Source organism: Arachis hypogaea, chromosome 20 (assembly GCF_003086295.3).
Source record: "Arachis hypogaea cultivar Tifrunner chromosome 20, arahy.Tifrunner.gnm2.J5K5, whole genome shotgun sequence".
Lineage (NCBI taxonomy): Eukaryota > Viridiplantae > Streptophyta > Magnoliopsida > Fabales > Fabaceae > Arachis > Arachis hypogaea.
In genome coordinates, this window is record NC_092055.1 from 136,299,933 (window position 1) to 136,325,382 (window position 25,450).

Consider the following 25,450-nt stretch of genomic DNA (forward strand, 5'->3'; position numbering starts at 1 on the left):
GTTAAATTCTTGTGTTGTGATTGTATCTATTTTATTTCTCTGTCAAAGGTGTTTTCTCAAGGGGGAATGGTGTCTTATTCCCAACATCCTCAAATGGCACTTCGTTCGCGAGTGCATTTGCAACGTCTGTCACATTTGGAGCTATACTGCCGTCACCTTGATCTTCATCTCCGTCTGAACCAACAACTTCGTAATTGCTTTCGAATTCTTCCTCACTGTCACTTTGTAGTCTTCCGTAAAATATTTCGGCCGGCCTCAGATTGTTCGAATTCAATGTACAACTCGATGAACGAGATTTGAGCATGACTTTCAATATACATTGAAAACATCTCCTGCATGCTCGCTTCGTCCGTAATATATTTCGTCTGAAATTGAAGGAATTCACCAAATACTGGTACAGGATATCTGTATAAAATACATGATATTTTTCTTGACATCTCCGAATCTATCTTCTCACAAATCACACATTTAAGCTCTTCAAATGAAATTGTGAAGGGAATAACAACATCCAACGGATCTTCACAAACAAATTTTACTCTTTCAGGCGTCTGCAATAAAATCTGACCAAAATAATACACTTTCAAAAGGACTCTATCATCTATTCTTCTCACTCAATTAAATAGACACAAATACTTCACTACCAATTTTTTCCTATCCAAGCCAACCAGCTCAACACCAGACCATGAAAAAGAAGAAGAGAATTCGAAGAAGATGAAAAATGTTAGATCTGGTCGGCGGATTAAGATTTACACATATTCGCAAGGGTATATATACACACACAAATCAGACCAAGCGAGTTGTGTAACCTAATTAAAAAAAAACTATATAATAATGAAAACCGACCATCCGATTTCATTTAGAGAAAATAAAAAAAAATTTACTCCTCCACAACTCGGACCAGCAAGTTGCTAAACCTAATTCCAAAAATTCGTTAACAATGAAAACGAATCATGCGATTTCCTTTAGAGAATATAAAAACAAAATTTGTTCATGGACAATTCGCAGGGTCCGATATCCTTTATGTTTTTTTCAGATCTTCTCTCCATGCAAAACGGACCCTCCGATTTGTTCAAAGCAATCTAAAAAAAAGAAATCGTATAGTCCGATTTCTTATCACCAACTCCGAGCAAAAAAGCTATCCCATATATTGGTCTAGCTCCTCCTGATCCCATAATCCAGCACAACACATCCAGGTCTTCCATAACAAAAAAAATCAGCCCATTTTTTACATAGCTAATAAAGTCTAGTCTTAAAGAATTCGAACATTATTTATTTATTTATTGTTCAAAAGAATTCAAACTTTATTTGTTACACATAAGGAGAATTTTTTTGGTAAACAAAAAAAAAAGATTGTAGCTATTTTTTAAGAAAAAACTCTGCTTTTTATATATTATCTTAATTTTATTTTTATGTTGAGAGTGCTTTTCAGCGTAGGACTTTTTCTCGTTTGTATTCTTACTTTTCTTTCAAAATGCATGTAGTTTGTTAATACAATAACAAGCTAAAGTAATAGTATTGTATTTTCCCTTTGAAGTTTCCACATTGTGTTAATTTATTTTATTCCAAGTTGCAATAGTGGTGTGACATAGCTAGATACGTCATACACACTTGCTGAACACTCAAGGACCAAGAACCAATTAGAACCGTGACACACAAGGAGTGACCGAGTATAAATAAATCCGAAGAAGATTAGAAAAACTTCAAATCATAGGACAAGATGGGTGTTGTTCCAACTGTGCTAGTTTTACCATGCCCTGCTCAAGGACATGTCAACCCACTGATGATCTTGTCTCAAAAATTGGTTGAAAAGGGTTGCAATATCATCTTTGTCACCCCTGAATTCATCCACAACAAAGTGGTTAGTTCCATGGGGAATCAAGCCGGCGGCGATAACGGACGATCGCCGATAAAGTTGGTGTCAATCCCGGATGGGTTAGGACCTGATGCAGACAGAAATAATATCATCTTACTATTTGATTCTATATTGAAGAACATGCCTGCTATGCTTGAGAGGCTAATTGAAGATCTTAGATTGAAAGATGGTGTGAGAGTAAGCTGCATAGTTGCTGATTTTCTTATGGCATGGGCGTTGGAAATTGCAAGAAAGATTGGAATCAGAGGAGTTCTGTTTTATCCATCAGCAGCAGCTATGTTAGCCTTGCAGTGCAGCATACCAAAGCTTATTGAGGATGGAATCATAGACTCTGATGGTAACAATATCACATTTCAAATTTCACTCACCAAAGTTGTTTCTAATATTTCTAATTTTCCATTTCAATTTCCAAAAATACCAATGCTTTTAGCCGTTGATATTAATTATATATAAATTTTATAATTGAAATTAACAAGTATTTTTAAAATATCTAAAATTCTTTTAATTACATTTATTATTTCTGTGTACATTTTTTTAGTGCATCTTTCTTTTTATATATTTTACTTTTAATATTAAAAAAAAAAGAAGTATTTTTCAAAAGTAAAATAACATAACCAACTTGTGTTGGTGGATTGGATAGTTTATATTTATCCACCTAAGCTAGAAAAATGATGCAAATATTTTTTTTTCTTTGCGAAAGAAATAGTAATAAAAAATGAGCAATGCTAGGGGGCCAGCAACATTTGTGATTAGTAGCCATCAACTAGCCATCAATGATGATTTGATGGTGTGAGATTTCATCCAATAGCTCACCTTTCTCTGCTGGTTACATGCTGGCTAAAATGCAATAAAATTACTGGCCCCTAGATTTTTCTATAAAAAATTTAAGAAAAAGTATAGGGTACCAACATATTATCTGCCAACTTCTGCCAACTCTTATTTATAATTGTGTTTAAGCGTGTTCGTGGATGTGTCTAATAATTAATATATTTTAAATACATATATAAAGAGACACATCCAGAAAGTATATCTATAAAGACACTTTTATTAAACATAGCTATAAAAAAGACATTTTTATTAAACGCATCCACGAACATACTTCCATGAAACACAATTATAAATAAGAGTTGGCAGAAGTTGGTAGATATGCTGTTGGTAACGTAGCGGAACCGAAAATTTAAACAATTTTTGTCGTCATTAGTTTTCAAGCTATTTCCAAACTATTATCCTGTTTTGAAACTGCAGGGTTGCCAACCACAAAAAAAAGGTTTCAGTTATCACCAAGCATTCCTCCCATGGACACAGAAATCATATGGTGGGCAAAAATATCTGACTCTATAACTGAGAAGATGGTATTCAACATTAGTCTTCAATCCATGAAAACTCTAGAATCCACAGAGTGGTGCCTTTGTAACTCCACACCCGATCTTGAACCTGGAGCATTATCATTCGTACCAAAGCTATTACCAATTGGTCCATTATTAAGAACCTATGACCATGATCAAGGTGTAACTGAAAGATCATTGGGACAATTCTGGGAAGAAGATTTTTCTTGTTTAAATTGGCTTGATCAACAACCTCATGGTTCTGTTATATATGTTGCATTCGGAAGTACCACTCTTTTTGATGAAAAACAATTCAAAGAACTCGCTCTCGGACTTGAACTTACCAATAGACCCTTTCTTTGGGTGGTGCGAAAAGATTCAGATTGTAGCAATAAAGTGTGTTTTCCTAACGAATTCAAGGGGAATCAAGGTAAGATAATTGAATGGGCTCCTCAAGAAAAGGTGCTATCCCACCCTGCCATTGCTTGCTTTATAAGTCACTGCGGTTGGAATTCGACTTTGGAGGGTTTGTCTAATGGAGTGCCTTTTTTGTGTTGGCCATATTATGCTGATCAATTCTTTGACAAAAAATATATTTGTGATGAGTGGAAGGTTGGATTGGGATTTGATTTGGATGAAAATGGGATGATCTCACGTGAAGAGATAAAAGTCAAAGTTGATAAATTGCTTAGTGATGAGAACATAAGAGTTAAGGCTCGTGAGATAAAGAAGAAGCTAATGAAGGACGTTGATCTTGGTGGAAGGTCTTCAGAGAACTTAAACAAGTTCATCAACTGGTTGAAGGAATAAGGATTTGCTTTTTCTGAACATGTTTTAATTCTAAACTTTAGTCGTTTGTTATTGCATGCTTTAGCTCTGATTATTGTTCCTAATGTCAAAATGAATAAAAAGAAATAAAAAAGGAAAGTGATTTATTGTTTATGAATTTCAAGACGATGATTAAGTAGTTTTAGATATGTTTCTCTTCTAATTGACTCAAATTAAATTAAAGGGCATGTTATCAAACAATGCTTTAATGTTTATTTCTATTAGATAACTAATTAGGAATTACAGTTAATTGTAAACGGTAGTCAACTAGTTTTTTTTTTTTAAATATAAATTCAAACTATTATGAAAAACATCAAAGCTTAATAAAAAAAATATTTAAAATCTAAAAAAAAATAAAACCATTTTAAAAATTTTAAAATTTATTTTAAAAATTCAAATTTATTTCTAAAATGATTTTAAAAATTTCAAAATCATTATAAAATTTCTTTATAAAAAATATATATCTAAAACTTACAAAAAAAAACTTTCAAAACTTAATAAAAAAATATCTAATATCATTTTAAAAATTTTAAAATCTAACAAAATAATTTATCCAAAAAAAATTTAAAAAAATAACATCTAAAAATTAAGCAAACAACATATAAAACTAATAAAAAATTATCCAAAATCCAATAAAAAACATTCAAAACATAAAAAGGGGAAAAGCGACGCGGCTAGAACATGGAGTTTGGATGTGGCTGGGCACGGCGTCCTTCTTTGTCACTGACAGTTCCGTTGCGAGTCGTGGTGACGGGTGGCATCAGCAACGAGCATGCAGCGACCCTCGGCAGCTGGACGCACGCGTGTGCGTGTGTTCGCAAAGGAAAGGCATTGTGTTCGCGGAGAAAAGACGTTGCACGTGTGCGGGTGGCGCTGCCTTCGTGATGGGAGGGGCGCTGCGTACGTGCGGCAGCAGGAGAACGCTGTTGTTTACTTGTTTATTAGACACCACCCAATATTTGTGAATATTATTTTTACAATTATTTGCTGGCAAAAGTATGTACTTTAATTTTTAATACGTTTGTAATTACAAAAATTCTAGAAGACCAATAAATTTTTTTTTTTTTATCAAAGTTAACCAACATATCAAATTAGTTACATTTTATGAGAAAAATTTCACATATGCCAGACCGCTTTATTGAAAGAGTGAAGTTTCAAACATTTTATCTATTTAGATAGTACCGTTTAAAAAACAAAATGGTATTGATGGAGGTCACAGATTATCAGATAAACAAGAGAATTGTGTGGTCCACAAAGGCAACATGGAAAGAAACTGTTACTAAACAAAATAATTTGATATTATATATAAAAATGTGTGTCCGTGTGAAAGAATTGGCTGATTTTTTTTTTTTTTTTTGGTCAGAATGAGAGATTAGGGTTTTTATAACATCATAGATAGATAGCACTTTCAGTATAAGAGTGTGGTTCAAGAACCCTAACTCTGAATCGGCTGAAATTGAAGCTGACTATAGTAATGAGGTGTGCCAATAAATGGATTAAACTTTTTTGGTGCAATGTTTGATAGACTTGGTTTTCTTTGTTTGATTCTAAAGTATAGGCCATTTGAAAGGGGATATTTGTGTGGGCTGATCCACAAGGTATGGTGGTTTAGTCGAACTAAAATTATATTACGGTTACCAAGGCAAGTTGGTACAGATGGATGAGGGTCTGTGTTCTTTAACTTTCTCTCTCAAGTTCGATATTCATTGGAGAATGGGAATGGAGCTTGCTTGTTTAGGAGGGTCGCCAACTTTGTCTCTGCAATACCCGAGAGATTAGTCATTGAACTTTCGACTCGATGGATACTCTAATGCAAACAAAAAAAAATTATATTATGGTTCTATACCCAAAAAAAGGAAGAAAAATTAGATTGAGTTTTAATGGAAAAAATTCAAATTAAAATGGAAAAATATATGGAACCAAAATGTGACCAGCAAAAAAGTAAACAAAACCGTTTAATTAAAATCACTTTTTGAATAATATGTTTGAAAATCGCTCCTGAGATCACGGAGCACAAATCAAAATCCGATTTTTCATGGAACTCAAACATATTTTGGTTGATTTTTGGCTGATATATTTTTGATTTCCTAGTGGTTCTCAATTAAAATAGGCACAAGTGTTTTCATGTGAGGTTGTGATAAATTTAAAAAAAAAAAAAGAAAAGATATGGGTTTGATTATATCCTTAAGAAAAATGTACGGATTATTATAAAAAAAACTCAATTTTGTTGTGAAACTAAATTAAGTAATTGTAAAGTAGCGAGACGTTAGATTGTACATATATGGGTTTCAGTCACAAAAATAAAAAAAAAAACATACATGGGTTTAAATTGAAAAAGTAAAGGTAGAGAATAGATAAAATTTTTAATAAATTTTAAGTTACATTGTGACATTAAATTAGATTAGGATTGGGTGGTGCAGCATAGGGCCGAAAGTTGTTGCAATATATGAGGTAACAGAAATGTTTGGTAACAAAAAAAAATCAGTTAAAATAGGGGTGTACAGATCCGGCCCGGCCCCAAATACTTTAGGGACTAATTTGGTGTGATTTCATCGGGTTTAGGGTCGAGTACGGGTCTCAAAAATAGACCGGCCATTATTTCGCGTCGGGCCCGGGCCATAGCTCGGGTCACCCGAAGTCGGCCCGGTGGCCCGGTCATCATATACAATTAATATTTTGTGTTATTAATGATGGATCATGACTATTCTTATGTGGAATTTAAGTATTGTAAACTTTAATATTTTGTGTTATTAGTCATTATAAGATTATAAGTTAATGTTTTATGTTTAGAATGCATAAGACTTTAGACTAATACATAAGATTGTGTTATTTGTATTGATTTAAATATTTGGTATTATTAGACAATATTAGTATTGATTGTGGTTATGCTTTAGTATTGAAGAAGGGTTAGTTCTTGTTATATTTTTCTAAGTGAATTTTACCATGGTAACTACTGGTTGGAGTCTTGAAAATTTGAATATTTTTACATGCTAGCTTACAAGAAGGTATCAACGTAATGTAATGTTAACGGCCCGGTTTTCACCCGGTTTTTACCCGGTATAATTGTGGCCCGAAAGTGTATTGGTTTCATCGGGTCTAGGGTCGGGTTCGGGTCTAATAAATAGACCCGGTGTATATTTCGGGTCGGGTCTGGGTCACATCAAACCCGGCTTCACCCGGCCCATGTGCACCCCTAAGTCAAAAATAGTCATAACTTATTTTATTTAGCATTTATTAATTGTTATGATAATTAATTAATGCTAAATAAGATAAGTTTTGGCTGTTTTTTTTTTATCTACCTAGCATTACCCATGAAATAATTTGTCAAGCAGTACGCTTAAAATAAGTACAATAATTTTAAATATATTAGATTTGCTATATTTTTATAAATTATTAGATTTTATAAAATATAAATAATAAATTACCATAAAAAAAATATTGATAGACGATAATAAATATAAAATATATTAAAAGTTATTTGTAAATATAATTTTTTATTTGAAAAAATAAATATAAAATACATAAATATAAAATATGAATAATTTTTATTATTAAAATTAATTATCGTGAAATAAAATTTTTATAATATTAAAATTATATTAAAAATTATCACAGTAGAATTGGTGGACACTCATTAAGTTTTTCAAAATTTCAGGCACAAACAGATTTTTTCTAAACTTAAATAGTCTAGAGCTTAAATCAGATTTAAAACACGAATTACCTACTAAATTGATTTGCAAACCTGATCCATCTCCAATGACAACTTGTTCATCTCCCACGTATTCTTCTTTCTCAACCAAGTTTTGTTCATCATGTGTTATGTGATGCGTGGCGCCTGAGTCCGGATACCAATTTAGATCCTGGATGGTGGCAGGTGCAGCTAGTACTTTGCTGAAATTAGCTACAGGCTGGCTGATCTGGTTGATGTAATCCTCTTCATACTGATCCTCACTATGCCTGTATCAACATGTCTTTGATGTGTGTCCTATTTTATCACACACTTGACATTGTGGCTTTTTATACTGTGGTCTTGTATTCATAAAATTCCTTGCACCACCACCATTCGATCTACCTCTTTCGTGCTGTCCTCTTCCATATTCATTTTTTTCATTGTACTGTTCTTGCATACCTCTTCCACTACTGTATGATTCTTGCATCATTCTTCCACCAGTGTATGAATTTTTGCCTCTTCTGAACCTACTACCTCTGCCTCGGAAGCCACCCCTAAAGCCTCCTCTCATTTGCTGACTTTGTCCATATTGATAGTGTTGAGCTAAATTGGCTTGCACAAGCATTTCTGATCTTCCAAACCTTTCTAACATGCTTTCATGTGAAAGAAGTAATACTTATAATTCGCCTACAGTTATATTTTGAGATCTTGATGTTGTTAACACTGAGGTTATTAGTGATGAGTATTCTTCAGTCAGTCCATTTCGTATTGCATTTACATGGTCACTCTCCTTCACAGATTCACCTACAGAAGCTAGTGCATCTATTGTTTTTTTATTGTCAAGACATATTCAGTGACAGAGGCACCAATTTGAATAGTACTTAGCTTATTCTTTAACTACATTACCTTGGCTTTGATTTGAGAAGAGAAGTGATCTTCGAACCTCTTCCAAACCTGCCATGTGTACACACATCTAACCATCCTTGTTGTAAACGGTTTGCTCATTGAAGCTAATAGCCATGACTTGAGGAGTGCATCTTGCCTTTTTCACTTCTGAAACTCAGGATTTGCTGTGCCAGTTTCACCATTCTTAGAAACCAGAAACTGCTAAGGTATTCCTTCTCCTGTGATGTGATTCAGCATGTCATTACCTTCAAATGTTTACTCTGCCTGATCTTTCCACTGTAGGTAGTTGTCCTCATCCAATTTCATCGAGATCGGAGTTGTTGTGAACCCTTGCGCCATGGTGATTGAATCTTGCTGCTGAACAAGCTTGACTTTCTTGAATTTTACGGAAGCTGTGGTACCAAAAGCTCTGATACCATGAAAGGTATCAAAAACTTGTGGTGTGTGATAGAAGAATCAGATATGAGAGGGAGAGTGAGTAGTGAAGCAGAGTTTCACGAACAAAGAGAGAGGAAGAAGAACATGACCTGAATCCATTTTAAATGTGTAATTGGTAAAGTGAGTGTACAGTGAGTGAGTGAGTCATTTTATACTTACAAAGAAAAGGCCTTCTAGAAAGGTATGGAAGTGTTAACTTGTAACTAACTACTGAATTACTAGCTGCTAACTGAATTGCTAACTTCTAACTAACTTATCTTAAACAGAAAATTAGCTTCCTAATCTCTTTTAGCTGACTCAGCAGTAATGCAATAACAGCAACATAATTTATATGTTATTTATTGGAATTGGGATGGGAGTTGCTGATGCTGCTGCTGGCCTCTATTGAGGTATAGTTGCTCTAAGGTTAGGTTGTTGTTGTGCTGTTTGGACTGAGCTTCCAGTTACTGAATTTTGTTGGATTGCATTTCTAGGAGAGTTTGCTGCTGCTGCTTCTAGAATCTATTGAGCTGAATCTGAACTGCGTTGAGTTGAAGCTGTCCTGGTGACTTCACTGAGCTTTGGAATTGTTGGAAAAATTGGAATTGAGGTCTTTGAGTCTTGTCTGTTGCTGGATGCTTCTTTTGCTTCTTGAAAAGGGAATCTTTCTTCAAAAAACACGACATTTGGAGTTGTGATGATTATCCCTTGTTGAGTGAGGCATTTGTAGCCTTTTCGGACGGAATCATATCCAATGAAGATGCATGGAGAGGATCTGAAGTCAAGCTTGTACTTGTTGTAAGGCCTTTGATGGGAAAGCATAAGCACCCAAATACCCTGAGATTCTCATAGGGTGGTTTCTTTCCAAGCAACTTTTCTGTTGGTGACTGCCTTTCCAATACATGTGTAGGTAGTAAGTTGATTAGTTTTGTTGCTGTAGCAAAGGCTTCACCCCAGAATTTTGTAGGCATTGAGGCTGCTGCTAGTAAGGTCAGCCCCATTTCAACCACATGTCTGTGTTTCTTTTCAGCTGAGCCATTTTGTTGGTGCACATGAGGACATGAGAACCTGTGTATGATTCCCCTTTCCTGCAAGATCTTAGACAAACTCATATACTCAGCAACATTATTACTTTGTATTACCTTTAGTTTTGTGTTTAATTGCAATTCAACCATTTGTTAGAAGTGATTAAAAACTGATTTTAGTTGAGCTCTAGACTTAATGAGATAAAGCCAAGTGAACTTTGAGAATGCATCAATAAAATTCACAAAGTACCAATTTTTATTATTGTCAGACATAAAGGCTGGACCCCAGATATCTGTATATACAAGTTGTAAGGGTTAGGTATACACTGTTTGTGAGGTTGGAAAAGGCAATTGATGGGACTTTCCAATGCAACAAGCTGGACAATTTATTTTATTACTGGCTCGAAAAGAAAAATTATAACAATTTCTCAAAGCTTTTGACAAAACAATTCGGCTAGGGTGTTCTAATCTGGCATGCCATATTAGGAGACCGTTCTTGTTATTTAGAATGGTCACATGAGCTTCTGGTGGTGTGTGTGCAGCAAAATTGATAAATTTATAGAGGCCTTTATCGACCTTCCCTTGAAGCACAGTTTCTTTGGTTTCCTGTGATTTAACACAATATTTATCAACATGAAATTCAAAGAAGACTCTGTTATCACAGCAGAATTGATGGACACTCATTAAGTTTTTTGTAACATCAGGCACAAATAGAATTTTTCTCAACTTAAATAGCCTAGAGCTCAAATCAGATTTAAAACACGAATTACCAGCTAAATTGATTTGCAAACCTGATCCATCTCCAATGACAACTTGTTCATCTCTCACATATTCTTCTTTCTCAACCAAATTTTGTTCATCATGTGTCATGTGATGCGTGGCGCCTGAGTCCGGATGCCAATTTAGATCCTCGATGGTGGCAAGTGTAGCTAGTACTTTGCTGAAATTAGCTGCAGGTTGGCTGATCTGGTTGCTGTAATCCTCTTCATACTGATCCTCACTATACCTGTACCAACATGTCTTTACTGTGTGTCCTATTTTATCACACACTTGACATTGTGACTTTTCATACTATAGTCTTGTATTCACAAAATTCATTGCACCACTACCATTCGATCTACCTCTTTCGTGTTGTCCTCTTCCATATTCATTTCCTTCATTGTATTGTTCTTACATACCTCTTCCACCACTGTATGATTCTTGCATCATTCTTCCAGCAGTGTATGAATTTCTGCCTCCTCTGAACCTACTACCTCTGCCTTGGAAGCCACCCCTGAAGCCTCCTCTCATTTGCTGACTTTGTCCATATTGATAGTGTTGAGCTAAATTGGCTTGCACAAGCGTTTCTGACCTTCTAAACCTTGCTAACATGCTTTCATGTGAAAGAAGTAACACTTCTAATTTGCCTACAGTTATACTTTGAGATCTTGATGTTGTTAACACTGAGGTTATCAGTGATGAGTATTCTTCAGTCAGTCTATTTAGAATTGTATTTACATGGTCACTCTCCTTCACAGATTCACCTACAGAAGCTAGTGCATTTATTGTTCCTTTTATTGTCAAGATATATTCAGTGACAGAGGCACCAATTTGAATAGTACTCAGCTTATTCTTTAACTACATTACCTTGGCTTTGATTTGAGAAGAGAAGTGATCTTCGAGCCTCTTCCAAACCTGCAATGTGTACACACATCCAACCATCCTTGTTGTAAACGGTTTGCTCATTGAAGCTAACAGCCATGACTTGAGGAGTGCATCTTGCCTTTTTCACTTCTAAAACTCAGGATTTGCTGTGCCAGTTCCACCATTCTCAGAAACCAGAAACTGCTAAGGTATTCCTTCTCCTGTGATGTGATTCAGCATGTCATTACCTTCAATTATTTACTCTGCCTGATCTTTCCACTGTAGGTAGTTGTCCTCATCCAATTTCATCGAGATCGGAGTTGTTGTGAACCCTTGCGCCATGGTGATTGAATCTTGTTGCCGAACAGGCTTGACTTTCTTGAATTTTACGGAAGCTGTAGTACCAAAAGCTCTGATACCATGAAAGGTATCAAGAACTTGTGGTATGTGATAGAAGAATCAAATCTGAGAGGGAGAGTGAGTAGTGAAGCAGAGTTTCACGAACAAAGAGAGAGGAAGAAGAACGTGACCTAAATCCATTTCAAATGTGTAATTGGTAAAGTGAGTGTACAGTGGGTGAGTGAGTCATTTTATACTTACAAAGAAAATGCCTTCTAGAAGGGTATGGAAGTGTTAACTTGTAACTAACTATTGAACTAAATTACTAGCTGCTAACTAAATTGCTAATTTCTAACTAACTTCTCTTAAATAGAAAACTAGCTTCCTAATTTCTTTTAGCTGACTTAGCAGTAATGCAATAATAGCAATAGGCTAAAGACACTCCTATCATGAATATATATTGGCTAAAAAATTGTTGACCACTTTGTGCGCAATATATTTAAACATATTTTAACAATTAATAATTGTACATAATACTCTAATAACAGAATCATTTGTAGCCACCATAAAAAATGTTTGTTTTGCTTGTTTATTTTATAATATATAATAATAATAAGTTAATAACAACAACAATAATAAGTTTGTTATTTAAAAGTAGTTAACAATACTTCACTCAAGTCCTTTAACTTACTTCTAAAAGTATAAATTTAAAGTAAAATTACAAATTCTTTTTAAGTTTTTTATTTGTCACTTTTTTTAAATGCATAACTATTAAAAAAAACTAAGATTCTAAAATAACTCAAGGAAAATATTACTAAACAACTAACCCTCAATTAGTAAAGAGAAAATAATAAAATAATTTTAAATATTTTTATAGATTAATTATATACATAATAATTTAATAAGAAACCTTATACAAAAAGAAAATGGCAATGACACAAATTATAAAATAAAATAAACTTAACTGTTAACCGAGGCTCAATTTTATGGATATGGAAGGCTTGTGTGTGATCTGCCCAGATATGAATTTATGGCGTACAAGATAAATATGTGGAACAGTTTTTTCTGAGTCTTAGGTAGAACAACTCAGACCATGCGAGTTCTTTGATTTTAAAATTTTGCTTCACAAATCGCATGGTCTGATTTGGAGCTGGAGAAATGTGAAATTTGAAACGTAGAATTCGGACCCTCCGTTTTGCTTGTTGTTGGTAATTTTTTTACGTTATGGGGGATCAAATCGGACGGTACGATTTGATTATTTTATATTTTTTTAATCCAGTTAACCTAATCGAAGGGTCTGATTTTGTTGTAGGGACATATATAAAAGTGTGTAACTGAGAGAAGAGATCTAGTCGCGTATTCTTCTCCTTCTTCAACGTCTTCTTCTCCTTCTTCAACGGCTTCTTTTCTTGGTTTCTTCTTGCTGTGTTTTTTCCTTGTTTAGTATGAAACCAACAAATCTATTAGTCAAGTTTATGTTTTTGTTTAAGTGATTGAGAGAAATGAGTGACAGAGTTCTATTAAAAGTGTATTATTTTGGTCAGATTTTGTTACAAACATCTGAAAGAGTGAAATTTTTTTGTGAAAATCCGTTAGATGTTGTTATTCCTTTCACAATCTCATTTGAAGAGCTCAAAGGCATGATCTGTGAAAAGATTGACTCTGAGAGGGCAAGAAAAATATCCTGTATTCTGTACAAATATTCCATAACGGTGTTTGGTGGATTCGTCCAATTTCAAACCAAATATGTGACAGACGAAGCGAGCATGCAAGAGATGTTTTCGATGTATATTGAAAATCGGGCTCAGATCTCGTTCATCGAGTTGTATGTTGAGTTTGAACAATCTGAGGCCAATCGGAATATTTTACGGAAAGATTACAATAGTGACAGTGAAGAAGAGTTCGAAAGCAACTACGAAATTGCTGGTCCAGACGGAGATGAAGATCAAGGTGACGGAACTATGGCTCCAGATGTGATAGAGGTGGCAAATGCACTCGCAAACAAAGTGCCGTTTGAGGAGCCATCATTCATGTGAGTTTTGGATTTGGAAGCCATGCATGTAGCGGAATTTCTGGAATATATGAGTGCAGGTACGTAATTCATCGTATTTATAAAAAGGATTAGAATTTTTGTTAATTTATGTTGATAGATGGACCAAATAGTTAAGTGAAGTACGAAAATATGCTCAATTGGTATTTGTTTTTGTGTATCTGTTTATTTATTTAAGTTTAAGATAGTAATTTTTTAGTTAGTTATTGATTTAGTTAAGAATAAATTAGTATTTATTAACCATTATTTAATCATGCGTTGATGTCATAGTTGTCATAACCAAATCGGTGATCGAACCGTTCAGGTCACTGGGTCACTGGGTTATTGGTTCAACCGCTGAGTTACTGGTTGAACCAGTTGACCCGGTCCTATGTAAATAAAAAATAAAAAATAGTCAGAATTTTAAAATTAAAATTTAAAATACATATGTTTACTACTAATATTTTAAAAATATCAAGTTATTTTAAACCAATATGAAATATGAACAATAAATATTTTATTATTTTTACTCTATCATGAATATTTTTTTTATATTAAAATAACTGTTATTTTTAAATTTTAATAATTTATTAATTAATTTATATCTTTTATACTGTTATATACTACAATTATTTATTAGAAAATAATATTAATAGATATGATATGATTATTAAAAAATAAGTGAGTTTGTAATTACTGTTCGCACTGGTTCGATGCCTTGTACGGTTTAGATACCAGACCGGACCGGTTAGAGTCCGGTTCACTGGGTTTGACGGTCAATCCGGCCGGTCCAGTTTTTACAACCGTGGCTGATGTTCTTATTTTGTTTAGAATGATATAATAACATGATGTAAGGTTTGGATTTATATCATAATTGATGCAATAAATAGTGATTCACCTTTATTTTCAGTGTTTAAATATCTGTGTATTATTTTTTTTGTATGGTGGCTGTCCCGGCAGAAATTCCTATTGTCGCAGATGGTGAATTTGCCGTTGGTATGGAATTCAGTTCCAGGGAAGCTGTTATTAAGGCGATAAAAGAGTATACCATATGAAGAAGCGTAGACTACCGGGTGTATGAGTCTGAGCCGTTGACATTTTATGCCAAGTGTACACAATATGGGTCAGGGTGTGATTGGCTTGTCAGGGTTAGCAAGATCAGCAAGAAGTACTGTTGGGTTATAAGGAGGTATAATGGTAGTCACACATGTACCAGAGCCACCATTTCACAGGATCATTCAAAGCTGGATTCTATCACAATTGCAGAAGCAATAAAGCCGTTGGTTAAGGCTGACCCCTCCTTAAAGGTAAAATCGGTTATAACAGAAGTGCAATCGAAGTTCAACTACACCGTTAGTTATCGGAAAGCATGGTTGGCTAAGCAAAGGACAGTAGAAAAAATATTTGGAGGTTGGGAAGCATCGTACGAAGCGTTGCCTATATGGTTTGAGGCCATGTGTCATAAGGAGCCATCAGCTGTTGTCCATTTATGCAGCTTCCTCTACAGTCTGACTTACACAGTGCAACTCTAAATTGATGCAAACACTCCGCCTCCAAGGCTTCGAAACTACTCATTGTCATCCCTGTGACTGGAAGACCGTCCGTCAGAAGACCAAGAATTATAGCCACATCTTCAAGAGTCACAGCACATTCACCAATGGGAAGGTGAAACGTATGTGTGTCTGGGTGCCACCGTTCGATTAGAGCATTCACCAGTGCTTTCTGACATTGGACTACCCCAATCTGAGATACATGATAAAAACCAGTAAGTCGTAAATGCTCCTCCACTCTATCGTTGTACCGATCCGGAAGAACTAGGTGGTCACATGTCAATATTCTTAATTTCTACAAAAACATAACAAATTATTAGTCAACTCATTAACAATTACTAACTTACTACTAAAAGATAATAATTTTTTAACCACAGCAACTAAAACAATAAACTCCTACCAAAATTAAATAACTGTCATGGTTACAAAATTTGCACAACTAACTCAACAAGAAACAAATTACTTGAAACCACACAACTATCATAAATTATTTTACTAAATCCAACTAAAACAAATAATTCTAACTTCTAAAATTAATTATTAATCCTTAAAATTATTCATAACTAACTAACTAACTAACTAATAATAATAATAATAATAATAATAATAATAATAATAATAACTAATACATAAATTTCTAATCAAAATTCTCAACAATATTACAACATCTAGAATAATATCTAATATTAATTAGTTATTTACTATTATTTAAACATATATTCCTCAATTATAAAAAATAATAATAATTAGTTTCATTATATGTCTAAATTCATTTTCTAACAACAATAATAACAATTAACTTGCTAACAATGATAATTATAATTTAAAAAAATTAAAATATTCTCAAAATAAACTAACGTGCTTTTTAAAAATAATACTACTAATCATTTAGTACTAACAATTTCTCACAACAATAATAACATTTAATTTCATTCATAACAATTATAATTAATAATTTTAAAAGGATTTAAAAAAAATTAACGTTGTTTTCAATAATAATTATAACAAAAAATATTAAAAATTTTCAAAAAAAAATGTATGTTCGTTATACAAAATTCCTATTATTCTGTTTACATTTTAAAATTTAACAACTAACAAGAATAATAATAATTAATTTCTTAACAATAATAATTATAATTAAAAAATAGTAAAAATTTTTCAGAAAAAACTTACAAATGTTGAAAAATACTAATAATCATTCTATTTATATTCCTAAATTTCATTTCTAACAACAATCATAATAATTAAATTTTTAACAATAATAATTATAAATATAAAATATTTAAAAAATAAAAAAAATTTACATAATCAGGATGACTGAGATAATGTATAATATGAAACTCAAGTCGATCAACATCTTTAATTTTGTGTTTCTTTAACATTTTTATTCTGCTTCCACCATGCAAAACTTGAAAGAATGGAGAAATGAAGAAGAATGGTAATATGAAGTTTCAGAGTGAATGTTGAAAGTGATAATTCGGATGGTGAGTGTAGGTCTATGTTAGATGCAACACCACCGTTTGGAGAGAAAGTTCTGTGCGACACGTGTCTTCCCCTTCACAACACAAACTGTTTGACAAACGCAACTCGAACCGTTCGTTTAGTGAGACACAATTCGTAGGGTTTAAGTTCTGATTTTTTGACATCACAATGAGGCGAAGCACTTCTACTTTCTATATGCGAGTCTAATACCACTATTGGTTCCATATTTAAATTAAAAAGCAGTTAACTGACAGAGAACGGATCGAATAATTCAAGATTCCACATTCTTCTTTAATAGTAATGATTTTGGTTTGGCTTATCTTTGGCAAATTGCACCTCCTTCTCTCTCTCTCTCTTTTTTCACAGGCGAATGAATATCGACTTCATATTGCTATATCAGGGCGTAACATGCATAATCCATTATTGCCAGTTTGCCACTTAATATCTATCAATACCATCATATTATTAATTACTGTTAAATTACTTTATTTTATATTTTTAATTACTGTTAAAATAATTGAATAATATTAAATATAATAAGTATATAATTAAAATATTAATACATAAAATTATAAATATTAAATGAAATAAAATAATTTTAAATTATTTTCATTTTAGTATTATGGTAATTTTAGTTTGATAGACGACAAAGAAAGAAAAGAAGAATAAGAACAGCATTAGTCTAACCTCAAAAATATCAAATAAATTAAAGCACGTTTCGTAGAGTAGTGGATGGCTGAAATACATCATCCAATTCAGTCCTTCCCAGCCACCATTGCTTGACAAGTCAGTTTTTGTCAATTTCTAACTGGAAGATATCTTTTTTCACATCGTTGAAATGTTTAATTTAACTGTTTAATTAGAAATTTTTATTATATTGTTATAGTTAAGAGATATTTTATTATTGAGTAGTGTTCATAGAGTCCAAAATTACTTTGAATCTTAACTAACTAATAACTATGATGATGACAACAAGAAGAACCATCATAAGAAGACAATGTCAAAGAGAAGAATAAGTAAAAATAGAGACAGCAATTATATTTACATATAATCAACTACTATAGTCATCCTTACAGTAATACAAATATTTTCATATTCATAATAATCATAATCAAATTTTATAAGCAATATAATAAAAATAAATTCACATTTAAAATCAAACATAATCAAATTTTATAAATAATATAATCAAATTAAATTTATAACTAGAATATAAATAAAAAGGCAAAAATACAACAATTATATTTTTTATATTCATAAAGTGTTGGTTATTCTAATATAAAAAAATAATTGATTACACTGCTGCAAACAATTTGATTATTTTTGTCATGAAATAACTTTTCTTAAAAATTTAAGCTAATAAAAAAACATATAAATAATTATAGTTTTAATAATAATTTTAATATAATTGAATTATTCTGTTGAAAAACTATGTTATATAATAGAAATAATAAAAGTGAGGTACGTCGCTATCATATACCAGCCATTACACCCAATTTTGTGGCCCTAAAGCCATCATATGGTCCCAAACGAAAATAATTGAAGAGATCGAGCAATGTACAAAACTAGAAACGATATCCATCTAAAATAATATTTTTTTTTTTGGTGAACCATCTAAAATAATATACGAATATTTGTTTGATACTCAAATTTAACCTCAAACAAAGTTTATAGTTTTTATTTTTCAAATTTTAATTTCTTAATCTGAAGTCTCTAATGTTTTTTTATACGAAAAATAACAAAAGAAATATTTATCATCTATATTATTATATACAAATAGTACCTTTTTTTATATAATATAATATCTATATAAAAATAAAACTATCACTTTCAAGATCGTGGACCCCTGCCCATACCCTGCCAAAATCATGAGCTTCTTGAATCAATCATACATTAGTCTTGTCATTTTATTGTACAGGATTATTTTAAGATTAATAATTAACATACAATTATTTTTGTGTATATATTATGAATTTAATTTTAATATATTAATAATATAAATTTGTTTGGTATGGCAGGTACCGGACGGTTCGGGTTGGTACTTCGATTGATGAGAGGGGGTCTCGTCTGGTTCCAGGTTACTGGGTTAGAGTTGCCGATGTTCCGAACTCTTTGCGTGGAGAAGGAGGGTGTCACCTGCAAAGGCACTCCGACGCTCTAGTCAGTCAAGTGTGTAGGCGAAAGAACCTTGGGAGAGGGGTAGGACCCTCCCCATATATACCGTGTCAGAAGCGGGTCCCACAAGGACAGAACCCACCTTTCTCAAAGCTTTCTTATACAGCTGTAGTAAAGAGCTGTCTAGGACGCGTGTCCGGGTCAATATTTGAACGCCTCACACCCGACCGTTCGTGTCGGGTGGTTCGTGAATCGAGTCGGTCCATGTTATATATGGGCCAGGTCGTAACAAAAATATTATACAATTATATAATTATACTCGTTTTTTTTTTTAAATATGAGACTTAATAAAATACATATCTGATCACCATACATCAAGAATTTTATTGTGAACCACAAGCTGATGATTGATTAGGCATGTATAATAATTATTATGTAGTTTTATCTAACAAAGCTTTTATGATACTTTATCGTCAAGTGGAAGCTCTGGCAGGCCACCAGGAACGTGAAGATTTTTTTAGAACAAGGGATTCCTTCCTACAACAGATTTTCGAGGAGGAAGAAATGAACGAGGAGTTTTTTAGAAGAAATTCATTACTAAAGTTGTTATTAGTTGCTGGATATATCCCAGACCAACTTTTGGATTTTTGTCTTGAAGACTTTGATGAATTCAGCAAAGTGAAGAACAAAGAAAGATAGTAAAACAAATAAGGGTAAAGTATACTTTTTGTCCCTGAAGTTTATTAAAAGTTTCAAAATTACCCCTAAGTTTCAATTTGTTTCAATTTTATCCCAAAAGTTTTCGATTTGCATCAATTTTATCCTTTAAGTTGACGCCGTTTAAATTACTCACAGACGTTAGTGATATGGCAAAGTATAGTGTGTGATGTGGCAAGAAATGTGAAACCCCCAAAATACCCATGGCTGAGTTATACCAAGTAAACCAATTGGCATCCTTTTTCAAACATAACCCGTTTGTCTTCCCTTTGCCAGTAAGGAACATCGCCAGAGAAACAGAGTCACAGGAGGAAGGTTGGTGGGTGGTTAGACATCGCACCGTCAACTACAGTCCGCCACAGCGACGTGCAGGACGGCGCATGTTGTGACGCCGTCGAGACTGAGGGAGGAGTCTGGGATAGCATTCAGTCATCAACCATTCAAACGTGGATAGCGCCATTCTGATTAAGGTTTCTGACGAGGTAGGCCACCATTCTAGTCAATTTTGCTACTGCATGTCTGAACGGTTAGGATTTAGGGTTTTTTTTTAATCACTGTTGATTGCTGTTAGGATTCTATTGCATTGAGGGATTGAGGGATTTCTGTTCTGTTTTAGTGAAAAATATAACTTTGAGGTGGTCTATATTTTTTAATGATTAGTTACTCTGTTCTTTGGTCTGAACATCTTTTTATAACGGCAGGATGGATGATTTCAGTGTTAGAGTTCATCACAGGGGTAGGTTTTGTAGTGATAAGGGAAAAAATGAGTATATTGATGGTGAGGTGACAACGGTTGACTGGTGTGACAGAGATAGATGGAGTGTTATAGAAGCTTATGATGTGGTTGGAAAACTTGGGTACATTGCTGAAAACATTGGGGTACTGTGGTATAAAGATACTGAATTAGGATTAGAAGGGTTGAAGTTGTTGAAAGGTGATGAAGAAGCAATGGAAATGGCAAATATAGGAGTTGAAAAAAAGGTAGTTGATTTGTATGTGGTGCATAAGGCCTCAATCCCTGATGATTTTTGTTACGACATTGGTTATTTAGATGTTGGGGGTGGCAGCAAAGTTGTTGAGGAGGAGTGTGTGGATGCTGATAGTGGGCCAAGTGATATTAGACAGGCCCAAAATATTCAAGCAGAAGCCCAAGGTGGAGGGGTGGATATGGAGGCCCAAATGCAGGGATTAGTTGATGCCCATTTATCTGCTGAAGAAGTGCTACAGAATATTGGTGATGGGGACAATAGTGAAGAAGAGGATGACACTGATGACCCAGATTATGAGGCTGATTCTGATCTGCATTTTAGTGATAGTGAAGATGATTATTGTGGTGATGATGGTTTATTTGATGTTGATATAACTCTTGGGGAGATGCACCAAGATATAAGAAAGTCTAAGAAAAGTAAGAGTGCTGTCGAGAAGTTAAAGAAAACTCAAAAGGTGGCTGCTGGGAAGAGAAAGAGCTCTCATTTAAGCGATGATGAAGGATTGAACAGTGATGAATTAGAGGAGGTATCGAGTGAGGATGATGAAGCCAGCAAGAAGAAATTTCCCGTTCACAAGGAGTTGAAGGATATGAGTAAGTATAAGTGGGAGGCTGGAACTCTCTATGCAACAAGAGAGGAGTTCAAGGAAGCTGTGACATCATATGCTGTTCATACTGGGAGAAACATAAAATTTCCAGTGGTGGACAATGTCCGGGTGAGAGCTAAGTGTGGAGATGGTTGTGAATGGTTTGCATATGCGGTGAAGATGGCCAATGAAGATAGTTGGCAGCTAAGAACAGTTAATGATCATCATTCTTGTAATACTGTATTTGACATAAAAGTGATGAAGTCGAAGTGGCTGGCGAAGGTCTTTAGGAGAAAAGTAGAAGAGAATCCGAAGTTGAAGCTGGGCACCATACAAAGTAGGACTCTTAGGAAGTGGAATGTGCAGATTTCAAGAGCAAAGGCATTTCGGGCCAAGCAGATTGCACTGGTTGACATTAATGGAACTTTTAGGGAGCAATATAGAAGACTTTACGACTATTGCCATGAGTTGCTGCGCACCAATCCTGGTTCATCTGTGAAGCTGCATGTTCAATTACCTCCAGCAGCCCAAATTGAGCACCCCGATACAACAGTCGACTTAAGTCCACGATTTCATAGGATTTATATTTGCTTAAAGGCTTGCAAGGAGAGTTTCATGAAGTGTAGGCCTATGATAGGGCTTGATGGTTGCTTTTTGAAGACACCATATGGAGGATGGCTATTGGTTGCTATGGGGTGGGATCCGAATGACCAGATGCTACCTATAGCATATGCAGTCGTGGAGGCTGAGACAAAAGATTCATGGACGTGGTTCCTCTCAAACCTAATTGATGATATAGGAGTGGATAAATTATTACGTAGCACATTCATGTCTGATCAACAAAAGGTAATTTACTAACCTGTATTTTAGTGTAATTAAGATTTTGCACTATATTTTTATGTCTAGTTATAATTAGTTAATGTTAATGTTCTTGTAATGTTCTTTTATAATTAGCACGTTCATGGCTTCTGCACTAGATTTTATTGTTCTTGTAATGTTCTTTTATAATTAGCACGTTCATGGCTTCTGCACTATATGTTATTGTTCTTATAATTAGCTAGTCATGTGGCTTATGCACTATATGTAATGTTCTTTTATAATTAGTTAGTAATTGTTGTACCTATATGTTAATGTTCTTGTAATTGACTTTTATAATTAGTTATAAATTGCTGTGAATTAGCTAGTCGTGTGGCTTCTGCACTATATGTTAATGTAATTGTAATGTTCTTTTATAATTAGTTAGTAATTGCTGTACCTATATGTTAATGTTCTTGTAATTGAATTTTATAATTAGTTATAAATTGCAGTGAATTAGCTAGTCATGTGGCTTCTGCACTATATGTTAATGTAATTGTAATGTTCTTTTATAATTAGTTAGTAATTGCTGTACCTATATGTTAATGTTCTTGTAATTGACTTTTATAATTAGTTATAAATTGCTGTGAATTAGCTAGTCATGTGGCTTCTGCACTATATGTTAATGTAATTGTAATGTTCTTTTATAATTAGTTAGTAATTACTGTACCTATATGTTAATGTTCTTGTAATTGACTTTTATAATTAGTTATAAATTGCTGTGAATTAACTAGTCATGTGGCTTCTGCACTATATGTTAATGTAATTGTAATGTTCTTTTATAATTAGTTATAAATTGCTGTACCTATATGTTAATGTTCTTGTAATGTTCTTTTATAATTAGTTATAAATTGCTGTGAATTAGTTAGTCATGTGGCTTCTGCACTATATCTTGCTGTTCTTGTAATGTTCAACATATAATTAGTTATATGTTGCTGTTATAAATTGTTGTGAATTAGTTAGTCATGTGGCTTCTGCACTAAACTAATTATTTGATCATTATATTAAAATTGTGCACTTTGCACCAACAGGGCCTGGTGCCAACGTTTGATGAATTACTTCCAGGTGTTGATCACAGATTCTGTGTGAGACACCTTTATGCCAACTTCAAAAAAAAATTTCCAGGGCTGAATCTTAAGAAAAGGATGTGGAGAGCTGCAAAATGTACATATCTAGCAGCATGGGAAAAGGAGTTGATGGAAATTCGAGCCATTAGTGAGGGTGCCTATCGACACTTGATAGGAATTCGTCCAAAGTATTGGACTAAATCAAGGTTTGAATTCTATCCTAAATGTGACGCTCTTGTCAATAATATGTGTGAAAGCTTTAACTCTGCAATTGTTGAATCAAGGGAAAAACCAATATTGACAATGCTAGAAGATATTAGAGTTTATTTGATGAAGAGATGGGCTGAAAATAGGGTACTTATTGAGAAGTATAAGGATGATATTCTTCCTAGGATTAAGCTTAAGTTACAAAAGGAAATAGATGCTTCTAGGTGGTGGTTTCCGGTTGCTGCCGGTATTTCAAAATTTGAAGTCATAAGAGGCAGGGACAAATTTGTAGTGGATCTTCTGAAGAAAGAGTGTACTTGTAGAAAGTTTCAAATGACAGGTTTACCTTGTCCGCATGCAGTTAGTGCAATTAATTGTGCTAAGGATGATATTCGAAAATATGTTTCAAGCTGTTACACTAAAGCTGCTTATGTAGCTTGTTATACCCCCATGATTAACCCTTGTAATGGACATACAATGTGGGAGAGAACTACCCACCCAGATGTGATGCCTCCACCACATAGAGTGCCAATTGGGAGGCCTAAGAAGAAAAGAGCAAGGGGGGAGGGTGAAGAACCACAGGGCCCAAGCACATCTAGGCTGGGGTTACAACAAAAATGCTCTCGTTGTCTGAAATTGGGTCACAACAAGCGAGGCTGCCCTCTTAGAAGGCCAAACGTGAGTACTTGTCTAGTAAATATAGTTTTATACATAACACTGTTTCTTATGCTGTTTACCTCTTTATAACTGTAACTTGTTGCTGTTTTTTGTTCATGTCCATCATAGGAAACAACTGCTGCCCCATTCTCAGCATCGCCAGCCCAAAACAATAATGCTGGAACTGCTACAACATCACCAGTCCAGCACAGCACTGCAAGGAATGCTGGATCTACTGGCTCAGTGCATAAGAGTACCAGGTTGGCCAGTGTTGCAGCAAGGCCTAATACCCAACCAAATGCACACAAAAAATTTCAGCCACCAAGACCAACTAGAATTCTTAGGAGCAACTCTACTTCAACTGCACAGGGACAACCCTCATCACAAGGGAGTCAGACTCAGAGTGCTCTCACAGGGTCTTAGTTGTGTCACATCTTGTGTTTGGTGTTTATTTTGGAAGATTGAAAAATGTTGGCATTTTGTATTATGACTTATGACTTATGACTCCAATTCTTCCTTTGTTGTTGAATTATTTTGCTTAGGACTTATGTAATTAAGTTTTTACTTTGGTTATGACTTATGTTAACTAGAGATTATGTTGATTAACAACTTATGTTATTTTGATAATGACTAATGTGATGGATTCCTTCATGCAAATTTATTTTAGTGCACTGCTGAAATTATCCCTCATTACTTGAGTTTGTCTCTGCCACAACAGGTTCTTAATGCCAATTTTAGTGCCAAACTATTTTAATCATTTCAGGGATATTTTTGAAACATAAATTAAACTTCAAGGACAACTATATTAACAAGTTTTCGAGTTGAGTACAGTTTTGTAACTGATTACAACCAGTCAATCTATTCTTACTTCTGCTAATTTCAGCTGTCCCAAACGCATTAATACCCTAATCTCAAATGGGTTCCATTCTTCACCCACAAATAAACCATTAAAATCACCATAAACCAACCCAACACACCAAAAATAACAGCCACCAACAATTTGCATTTAGCATAAACTAATTTAGTCTTCAAGGTGGAAATCTTCATCTTCAACCTTGCAACCTCAGCCTCTTCTGTCTCTGCAACTCCATCTGCCCAGGAAAAAAATGTGCACTCCTTCCCAATCTGTAACATAAACAAAAAAAAAAAGAACTTGAAGAAACTCATGAAGACATTAAAATAAAAAGCAC

General features: G+C 33.9%; 2 protein-coding genes across 2 annotated transcripts; both read left to right on the top strand.

Moving 5' to 3' along the window:
• Nucleotides 1-1,414: 1,414 nt before the first annotated feature.
• On the top strand, nucleotides 1,415-4,150 carry LOC112784522 (UDP-glycosyltransferase 83A1). The gene is made up of 2 exons (XM_025827760.3): nucleotides 1,415-2,210; nucleotides 3,119-4,150. Exons 1-2 carry the CDS (start codon nucleotides 1,718-1,720, stop codon nucleotides 4,006-4,008), a joined length of 1,383 nt encoding a protein of 460 aa, XP_025683545.1. The 5' UTR covers nucleotides 1,415-1,717; the 3' UTR covers nucleotides 4,009-4,150.
• A 15,780-nt stretch (nucleotides 4,151-19,930) lies between these two features.
• LOC140183258 (uncharacterized) lies at nucleotides 19,931-24,683 on the top strand. Its single transcript, XM_072231288.1, has 4 exons — nucleotides 19,931-20,381; nucleotides 20,601-22,320; nucleotides 23,361-24,281; nucleotides 24,390-24,683. Exons 2-4 carry the CDS (start codon nucleotides 20,602-20,604, stop codon nucleotides 24,681-24,683), a joined length of 2,934 nt encoding a protein of 977 aa, XP_072087389.1. The 5' UTR covers nucleotides 19,931-20,381; nucleotide 20,601.
• The last annotated feature ends 767 nt before the right edge of the window (nucleotides 24,684-25,450 follow it).

Excerpts from the sequence above, each read along its gene's own strand:
- LOC112784522 (XM_025827760.3), top strand. The coding sequence starts at position 1,718 with ATGGGTGTTGTTCCAACTGTGCTAGTTTTACCATGCCCTGCTCAAGGA. Across the intron at positions 2,211-3,118 it reads TGGAATCATAGACTCTGATG|GGTTGCCAACCACAAAAAAA; the intron begins GTAACAATATCA and ends TTGAAACTGCAG.
- LOC140183258 (XM_072231288.1), top strand. The coding sequence starts at position 20,602 with ATGGATGATTTCAGTGTTAGAGTTCATCACAGGGGTAGGTTTTGTAGT. Across the intron at positions 22,321-23,360 it reads TCATGTCTGATCAACAAAAG|GGCCTGGTGCCAACGTTTGA; the intron begins GTAATTTACTAA and ends TTGCACCAACAG. Across the intron at positions 24,282-24,389 it reads GCCCTCTTAGAAGGCCAAAC|GAAACAACTGCTGCCCCATT; the intron begins GTGAGTACTTGT and ends TGTCCATCATAG.